The sequence below is a fragment of the Phoxinus phoxinus genome (assembly GCF_949152265.1).
Source record: "Phoxinus phoxinus genome assembly, chromosome: 19".
In the NCBI taxonomy this organism is placed as follows: Eukaryota; Metazoa; Chordata; class Actinopteri; order Cypriniformes; family Leuciscidae; genus Phoxinus; species Phoxinus phoxinus.
In genome coordinates this window covers 30,565,836-30,575,835 of record NC_136894.1, presented here as the reverse complement: position 1 = coordinate 30,575,835, position 10,000 = coordinate 30,565,836, and the positions used below count along the sequence as shown (strand labels likewise).

Below are 10,000 nucleotides of genomic sequence, written 5' to 3'. Positions count from 1 at the left end.
AGAAATGACCCGAAAATAGATTTACACATGAGAGAAGGCGGAGCCTCGGGGGCCACGCCCACTAACGACATCATTACCACTGACCAATGCGAAGGCGTTTTCCAACTTTTTCCCGGGAAAGCTCACTTTGGCAAAACTGTTTCAAACTCCGGAAACAAACCGCTTTGGCCTGATTTAGTTGGAAATGGCAGCATGTCAGTTCGTTCTTCAGTTCCCCTGTAAAAGCCGTGGTGTGTGTGTGTGTGTGTGTGTGTGTGTGTTTCAGGGTGCGTCTGCAGCTCTACCGCACGGAGAAGATGGGATGGGGCGTCAGAGCGCTTCAGGATATTCCTCAAGGAAGTTTCATCTGCGAGTGAGTGGATTCGTGCGATGCCTTCAAACTATCTTTTTAGGAGCGTAAAGCAAGCCGGGTTTATTTGGCTTCTTCTGTTGTGTTTCTGCAGGTATGTCGGCGAGCTGATCTCGGACGCGGAAGCAGACGTGAGGGAGGATGATTCGTACCTGTTTGATCTGGACAACAAGGTTTCGGGACACTGATTTCATTCTGAAGGCCTGTTTACGAGAGGAGTGACCGATGCAAATTCACTAAAACAAATTTGCATTGAATCTCTTCACCTCGAGCTCCACACAAATCTCAGCCTCTTGCTTTCATGTTGTTGCAAAATATAACTATACCATCTATATAAAATTTAATGCGTCCAACTTTATCGGCACACAGTCAGCCTACTCATGTTACCTTATTTAAAATCTATTTTTTAGTCTTTAAATCTGACTATCTGACTATTAAACAAACTATTTGTTGTTTTATTTTAGTTTTTATTTCCGGGTAGTAATTTTAGTGCTTCAACTTAAACATTTCCAATTTTCATTTATTGTGTTTTTCATCTAATATTTATTTTATTTATAGGTGTGCACGATATATAAGCAACTATATCGGTATCGTAATATAAGTTTCATATTTAATACTAATGTTATCGGTCCAATAAGAAAATATGGCTGATATATTAAAGCCGATAAATAATGGATTATTTCCTTCAGATGCGCACTGTTCACCACGGTGCTTTTGAATTGCTTGAAATATTATTATTTATTTATTTTGTAAGGAAAGTTGGCCATGGGAGTGTAAAATTAATTTAAAATATTACACCGGTTCAAACTAGACTTGATTTATGTTGAAGTGTTTGGGACATGTCTTTTAATAATGAGACTTTTGTTTGTGTAATCAGGCTCTCAAAAATTATATAAAAATTAAGATTTATCAGCCAATATATCGGTTATCGGCTTTCAAATATGTGACCCCTGGCCCACAAAACCACAAAAATGGGTACATTTTTAGAAATTGAGATTTATATATCACACAAAAGTTCCAGTGATGTGTGGTTTGTTAGGATAGGACAATATTTGGTCGAGACACAACTATTGTAAATCTGGAATCTGAGGAGCAAAAAAATTTAAACATTGAGAAAATCTCCTTTAAAGTTGTGCATTTATGTTCACGATTGTGCTGCATTCACTCACAAAAATACATGTTTTATATATTTACGGTGGGAAATTTATAAAATATCTTCATGGAACATGATCTTAATATCCTCGTGATTTTTGGCATATAAAGAATTATTGGTTATCAATATGGGCTGAATTTTAGGATATCGATGCATCCCTATTGATGTTAGCTCCATTTAAAAGATGTTTGTAACGCTGAGTTAACTAACACCCCTGTCTTTCTCAGGACGGTGAAGTGTACTGTATAGATGCCCGATACTATGGTAACATCAGCCGCTTTATAAACCACCTGTGCGACCCCAACATCATCCCCGTGCGCGTGTTCATGCTCCACCAGGACCTGCGCTTCCCTCGCATCGCCTTCTTCAGCTCCAGGGACATCTTCACCGGACAGGAACTGGGGTGAGAGTTCAATCGTGTCTTTCTGACTTCATGGCTTTTGGCGGCTCGTCTCGATCCCAAAGAATTTTTGGCCGTATTTGCATCGAGTTCCTGTTGATATGTTGGTAACACTTGTTTACAATATGGTTCATTAGTTAACTAACATGAACTAAACATAAGCAATACATTTGTTACTGTATTTATTCATCTTTGTGGTTACACTTTATTTTAAGGTGTCATTAGCCGCGTTTCCATTACAGATTTGCGCAAAACTTTTTGCGATTTTTCTTTCTTCTAAATATCGATACAAACCTATTGCGAAATGACGCGTTTCCATTAACCGATGTTATGCGACTACACCCTAATCATTTAAAAAATCATGGCAACGGACATTGGTAGATTTATATATCAAAGCCACCGCACTAGACATTATTATTATTAATGGAAGGAGACGTGTGTGTGTTATCCAATCATCAATGGCAAGAAAAGACACTTATACTGTGAGCGGCTCATATGAGGAGTTTCTCCCTCATCTCTGCTTCGAGGTCTTGATCGTGGCGTTTCTTTGAGGTTTAGAGTCCAGTATTCCTGTAATTCTTTTGTCTTTTATGAGTTTAATAAAGAAATCTGTCTCGTCTTCTGTCCAAACACACCACATCATCTACATCAGCTGACTGTATATGCGCAAAAACTGTTTCCAGTGCAGTTTTGCGAAATATTTATTTTTCGAATTGCCTGAAACTTTTTTGCGATAAATGGGAGTTTTTGCGAAATTTACGCGTTTCAATTTGCAATTTCAATTTGCGCAATTTGAACGGTAATGGAAACGCGGCTATTGTTACAGTGTAATTATATATTTAAGTACTGAGTAATATTAAGCAACTACATGTACTTACTATAGGGATAGGGTAGGATTAGGGTTTGGTTGAGGGTTAGTTTCATGTAATTATGCATAATTTACTGTTATTACTATGGTAAGTACATGTAACATATGTAACAAGGACACTGTAAATAGTGTTACCATCTTTGTTAACATGAGTTAATAAACATAAAGCTGTTCATTGTTTGTTCATGTTAGCTCACATTGCTCTAACTAATGTTAACATGATTTTAATACAGTATTAGTAAATAATGAAATTAACATTAACAAAGATTAATAAATGCTGTAGAAGTGCAGTTCATTATTAGTTCATGCTAACTAATGTTAACTAATGAACCTGAAGTGACTTAAGAATAAGATTCATTAATGTATTAACTAACATGAATTAACAATGAGCAATACATTTTTAAATCTTTATTAATTAATATTAGTTAATAAAAATCCAGCTGTTCATGTTAGTTCACAGTGCATTAACTAATGTTAACTAATACAACCTTTGATTTTAATAACGTATCAGTAAATGTTGAAATTAAGAGGCTGAAGAAGTCTTGTTCATTATAGTTCATGTTAAAGGTGCATTAAGCAACTTTTCATGTTAAAAATACCCGTTTTCTAACCCATACATGCTTAAACAATTGCCTGATGGGCTGAATGAGCCCTTCTCTGATCACTGAGATTGTCTCTATAATCCTGTAAAGTAAAATAAATAAGAGGGATTCGGGCCGGAGTTTGAGACTGGGCGTGACGTCATGCGCATTCACGGCACGCTCACATAGCGATGTCTGGCAGGTCTGTGTATTCGCCGGCATTCTCCGTAGAAGAGGGATTGTAAGAGACCTGCTTGTAGTTCATTTCAAACACCAACGCAAACTCCACGTAAGATAAAAAAAAGAAAACTTTTGTCTAGTGCGTGCACATCTCTGGCTGCAGTTTCGCTTGCCGCCAGAGGTGGCATAGTTCTGCAAAAACTCAGAATCGTGCGCTATGCACCTTTAACTAATGAACATGATTGTAAAGTGTTCCCGATGTGTTCTCTCTGACAGGTTTGATTACGGCGATCGTTTCTGGGACATCAAGAGCAAGTACTTCACCTGTCAGTGCGGCTCGGAGAAGTGCAAGCACTCGGCTGAGGCCATCGCGCTGGAGCAGAGCCGGCTGTCCCGGCTGGAGATGTGTGCGGACCCGGGCGCTGAAGCCGGACTCCCGCTGTTAGGACACGCGTAATGAGACCCATGAACAGAGACGTGTGTGTATCACGCCAGCGCTTGTGTGTGCATCTTCACATGCTTCATTTCTCCCGTCTGACGGGACACAGTTCAGCATTTACAAAACACCACCGGGAAGAAGCGTTCAGACACACGGCTGGACTTCTGCGCGGGTCAGGAGGGGAAAACTATGTCATCTGATCACTAATACTCTGTTTTTCATTAAATACCATGAGCTTTTTTTGTATGTGTAATTGTTTTAATAAAAACTGTTTGATACAGAAACGTCTTCTCCTTTTTGTTGCTCTCGTCACAAAAGATTCCTCCAGCAATGCAGAATCACTTCAGCAAATTTATCATGGTAATCAAAAGCAATAGCTAAGTTTTTATTGCTGGACTTTTACTACTGTAAAATCATAAATTATCATTTGAAGTGGGACCATCCCGGCCGGCTTTTCTTTTTTCTTTTTTTCTTTTCTTTTTAGGCCAGGAACAAAATAAGGAAAAAGAAACGACAGAATCAACAACACAACCACCATTTCAATGAAAACTACTTTTCTTTTGAAGTTACAAAAGAATGGCATCAATCACTAAAGTAGCAAACAAATAACTAACCCAGAAACCTCTTTATATTACCTAAAAAAATAATTATATGGAATTGTAGATGGTGTTTCTTTGGAAAGTGTGGTCAGATATTTCATATTCTTCCTCCTTGCGCTGACCTACATTTTCAGTGTTTAAGTGTGTCATTAAGTGATTTGTGTTACTCATTTCTCTGCACAGACAGTAATGCATGACTCATGACTGACAAGAGTCAGTATTACTGTATAGAGAAATCAACAACTCAAGGTCATCAGTATTTTATGCTGATATGAGGCTAATGATAAAATAATATTACAAACAGAAACTGTGCCAGTTGTCATTTATAATTATTTTGTTTAAACTTAACGACTTAGGCTAGCCTACATGTCTATATTGGTAAAAATATAGAAATGTAAATATAGAGTAGCTATATTTACACATAAAGGTTAAATGTGAATTATTTAGACAGCGTTTTAATTTATGCGTTACATTAGCGAAATCAGGAGACCCACTGAACAAGATGCGAAATATTTCGTGTTCACGCGAGATTCCCGATCGAATATTCGCGGAGCGAACAACAGTAAACGTGACCGCATCTTATACATTACAACGCATCGACACTTCATTATTTATTTATTTTTATTATGCATGTTGTATTATTATTTGATTATGTGTCACTTTATTAAAGATCAATCACAAATATAAGTGTTTTGTTTAAAACGTTGTAAATAGTTAACAAAAATACAGTTTAACAGAAACCTGAAAAAAAAAACATTGTGTGTTGTTTAGAGCGTCGTAAATCGTTGACAAAAATACAGTTTAACAGAGAAACCTGGAGGGAAAAAAAATCAGTGTGTTAATGTTTAAAGCGTCGTTAATAGTTGACAAAAATACAGTTTAACAGAAACCTGAAAACTCACTTTTCTCCACAAGTTTCTTATTACTCCTGCCGTAATAAACAGCCACCGGTAAAGGACGCGCGCGTGTACGAAGGACGTGCACAGGAACGTGAGCGCGCATCCAGGTGATCCAGAGGTGCGCGCAGCGGCAGGTGTCGTGTGCGACGTCATCACAGTGCTTAGTTACTCTAAAGATTTACAGACAATACAGCAGCTCTGAAACTACACCCGCGCGCGCCGAGACCGGGCTTATCGCTTCAGATGACCGCTGCCGTGCAGTGAAACTCTCCAGATCACAACACGGCTCTTATTCTAAACACATGACCGCAAAGTGAAAAGATGGGCGGAAAGAAACGAGAGGAAGAAGAGCAAAACAACTCGGAGTATGGTAAGACAGTTTCTGAATGCGCCAACTGTCACTATGGCTGTATTTCTGAGAACATTTGGAGCATTTCTCAGGAGAATAATGCTATAATGCAACAGGCTGCTCACTTCATGTGTGTTTGAGTGTTTCGATATTTGCCCTATATCAATATATATGATAGAGAGTGCCCGTGATGTTATATTTTATTGTTTCCCCTCAATCTTGTGTCGTCGTCAAGTTGAAAAATTATACATTATTAGAGTAAACAAAGTTGACAAGATCATGGACTATCAGGGAATTCAACAGTTGTGTGTTTCTAAGCCTGGAAATAAATACAATTCAATTGTTAAATAAAAAGTAATAAGAAATTATAATCTGAAAAAGTCTTGGAAAATATAGTGAATCCATTGTATTTTTTTTTCTAGTTTTCATGAGCTCTAAAATATTTCTGAATATATATATATAGCCTATAGAGAGAGAGAGAGAGAGAGAGAATTTCCCAAGACTTTTTAACATTTAAATTAATTTTTATTTAATATTTTTATTTGATTCATTTCCAGGCTTAGAAAACACAATTGTTAAATATATGTCCTGTTTTTGTGGAATACACACACACACACGCACACACATATATATGTATATATTACTGTAATTGAAGTCATAGAAATATAATTATTTGTTGCTCTGTTATAATTAATAATGTAATTTATAGATACCATGGCACATCCTCATTTAGTTAAGTAAAGTAAACACGTATGTATTCACACAGTGACTTGCAAATTTGTTTTGTAAAAGTTGAGCTTGTGCAAAAGATGGTCCAGCCCTTCTGTTAAACACTGAAAACCAGCCGGCCGCTCAGTGTCGCCTTCCTTCTGACGGGGCAGTGTGTGAATATCTGCATTCACGGTGAAGTTACAGCTGATCCTGACCTCAGTTGCATTTCTTTATGATGCCATGATGGGAAAGAGCTCATAATATACGTGCTTTATGATGCTATGACAGATAAGGACGTGTGCATCATTCTCGAGGAACAGCCGAGCGTCAGAGCATGAGTCTCGTGTTTCTGTTTCAACATAACCATTACTCAATGCTCTTCTTCCTGCACGGTGAAAAAGAAAAAGTTGCTGCCTTAAATTTTTAAGATCAATCAACTTGGATGTTTAAGTCATTTCAACTTAAATTACATTAAACTGACTTAAAAAAATTAGTTGAATCTTGTTTAACATAAACAAAGTGCACTTGCTTAACTCATTTTGATGAGTTGAAACAATGCAAAAACATACACTCTAAAAAATGCTGGGTTGTTTTAACCCAAATTTGGGTAAAATATGGACAAACCCAGCTGTTGGGTTAACTTTTTTAATTAAAAATGTTAACCCGACGGTTGGGCTCATCCATATTTGACCCAAATTTGGGTTAAAACAACCCAGCATTTTTTAGTGTATGTTGTCATAACTTATTGATCATATTTTTTTTTACAGTGTTCGTACAAGGTGCTTACAATATGAAATACATTATACAATACATTATTGAAAGACAATATATGAAATTAGTGTTTAATTTGATCGATAATACAATATTTTCACACAAAATTAACACTTTATCACAAGTTATCACAACTTTTTACTTTTGTCAAATCAACTTCGATAACTAATGTGTGAAGATAACACTATTTTGAGTTTCTGTTTATTAAACCATTCTTCTTCATTGTATTAACTCAAATTTTGAATTACAACGAACTCAAAATTTTAAGGCAACAAGGTAACTTGCTTTTTTGAGTTAAACCAATTTTTTTTTACAGTGAACGCTGCAGCCCGTCTGACATAGATATAGAGCCATTTCGCATGAATATGAGTGTGATATTGCTCATATAAATATCCAAGTATATGATACAGCTTTCATTGATTCATGGGGGGGTGAAATCATTTTGAATAAGAAAAATCGATATCTTTGTCCTTACAATGGTTGAAGTTGCCGCAGTCATTGCGTGTACTGCATTTTATTTGTACCATTTTGTTTTATTGGTTTATTTTAGTTTATTTACCTTTTTTAGAATTTGAAAGATTATACAAATATTGTTTGATAAGTGAGATCTCTGATTGTAGTTCTTGAAAACCAAAAAAGTAGTGCTTCTGAACGAACGCTGTGTGTACATTTGAGCAACAGGAAAGACGTGAACCGTGTGTGTTTTAGTTCACAGTACACACTAAAAAAAATGAGGGTATTGTTTCTTCCTGGTTTCCCAGCATGCTTCAGTAGGAGACCGCTGGAGATAAGACATTTCTCTGGAGCTTCTAACAAGCCTGTTGTTCAACAATTAAACCAGGAAGAATCACATAATCATAAACACACACTCGCATTGCCCGTGTGTTTCAGAAAATGAAGGCGCTGACCTCATCTGAACACTTAATTAGCTGGTTTTGTTGTATTGTCCGCATCATTTGAAATAGTTTCCTGAAAGATAAGCTGACTCACAGTTTCACACACATGCCGACACTTTAGTGTTTATTTATAAAGATATCATTTCTGTACACTCCCCCATACCTCTTAACCTGTTCTGCGTGTTCAAATAAAATGCTTGATTTATGAAGAATCGACTTAAATTAGACCCCAAATGTCCACAAAGGGAAGTTTTGTCAGATTGAATTAAACTTCTATAGAGTTGGTTTAAAGTTGGCGTGAAATTAAATTCATCCTTTTTTCTAAATGGATGTTATTGATCTAACTGTGAACGATTCTTCCATGAATACATGGTTTTAATCTCAATCTTTTATAAAAAACATTATTATGATTTTCCTGTCAAACGACATACTTCACTTCACCAATCGTTTAGTTCACTTAAAGGTTGGGTAGGTAAGAATTGTCTAAATAACTTGTTTTCAAATTGGCTTAAACTGTCTTTATATACCAATACATAATTAAAATGTAAGTACTTTGAAAAAGAGAGTATAAAAATTGAGTGCCTATAGTGTATTTAATCTTCAAAAAACACAGCTCATTAATTCCTACCGGGACGAAACAAGTGATTGGCTTGCGCGACTGTCACTCTCCGTCGCCATGACTACCGCCGCTATTACTGGCTCTGCCCACGTGCGCGCAGTCACGCTCCCGTTTTTAGGTGGGAGTGAATGGAATTAATGAGCTGTGTTTATTGAAGATTAAAAATACACTAGAGTCACTCAGTTTTTTATACTCTCTATTTCAGAGTACTTGCATTTTAATTATGTATTGGTATATAAAGACAGTTTAAACAAATTTGAATAAAAGTTTTTTTTAGACATCTCTGACCTACCCTACCTTTAAGCCCCGCCCCTTTCTTAAAGACTTTCAATTTAGACCCGCCTCCATTTTCGAATGCCCCGCCCACATCTCACAATCCAATCAACAACCACCGTATAGAACCAAGTCTCCGCCCACATTCTTTCCTTTCCAATAATCAGTTTGAGATGTGCGCTACAATACGGAAGATGTTTCATCACGACTTTGAGTTAATTATATTAACTACAGACTAACAGAACAGAACATTAGTAATGAATCATTTTTACTTTGAGGTTGTCAGGTACACACATCTCTGGGCAATTATAGTTCACAGTTTTTTGCTAATTAAGTTCAGGTTTCTAGTTGTGTTCCACTCTGATATGCATGATGTAAGCATCTGTGTGTGATCTCTGATAAGGGTGTGTGTGTGTGTGTGTGTGTGATCTCTGATCTGTGTGTGATCTCTGATCTATGTGTGATCTCTGATCTGTGTGTGATCTCTGATCTGTGTGTGATCTCTGATCTGTGTGTGTGTGTGTGTGTGTGTGTGTGTGTGTGTGTGTGTGTGTGTGTGTGTGTGTGTGTGTGTGTGTGATCTCTGATCTGTGTGTGTGACCTCATATAAAATCTACAGCACACCCTTTCTTTTACGCGATGCTATAAACGTATCTTACAGGGATAATGTTCTCCGTCCTGAAGGCAAATAAACGTGTGTGTGTGTGTTTAGTGTAACATGATCCTGGATTGTACATAAAGAGGTTGAGGAACTGGTTGGTCTGACATGATTGTGTTGTCATGACAAGAGATCACTGTTGTGTGTGTGTGTGTGTGTGTGTGTGTGTGTGTGTGTGTGTGTGTGTGTGTGTGTGTGTGTGTGTGTGTGTGTGTGTGTGTGTGTGTGTGTGTGTCTTATAAGAGTTTGGTCTCA

The 10,000-nt window shown here is 37.0% G+C and overlaps 2 protein-coding genes across 4 annotated transcripts in view; both read left to right on the top strand.

The window, feature by feature from the left end:
- ehmt2 (euchromatic histone-lysine N-methyltransferase 2) overlaps window positions 1–4,252 on the top strand; it is a 37,505-nt gene extending 33,253 nt beyond the window's left edge. The window contains exons 25-28 of one of the 2 annotated variants that reach the window (XM_079591820.1): window positions 266–352; window positions 444–522; window positions 1,730–1,905; window positions 3,808–4,252. In XM_079591820.1, the coding sequence (XP_079447946.1) occupies window positions 266–352; window positions 444–522; window positions 1,730–1,905; window positions 3,808–3,988 (523 nt within the window). In that variant the 3' untranslated portion in view covers window positions 3,989–4,252. The remainder of the gene's footprint in view (window positions 1–265; window positions 353–443; window positions 523–1,729; window positions 1,906–3,807) is intronic. The other variant, XM_079591821.1, reaches the window with a different exon arrangement.
- Window positions 4,253–5,613: 1,361 nt separating this feature from the next.
- The window catches only part of slc44a4 (solute carrier family 44 member 4), a 28,840-nt gene continuing 24,453 nt past the window's right edge, over window positions 5,614–10,000 (top strand). For both annotated transcript variants that reach the window (XM_079591579.1, XM_079591578.1), the window contains exon 1: window positions 5,614–5,838. In XM_079591579.1, the coding sequence (XP_079447705.1) occupies window positions 5,790–5,838 (49 nt within the window). In that variant the 5' untranslated portion in view covers window positions 5,614–5,789. The remainder of the gene's footprint in view (window positions 5,839–10,000) is intronic.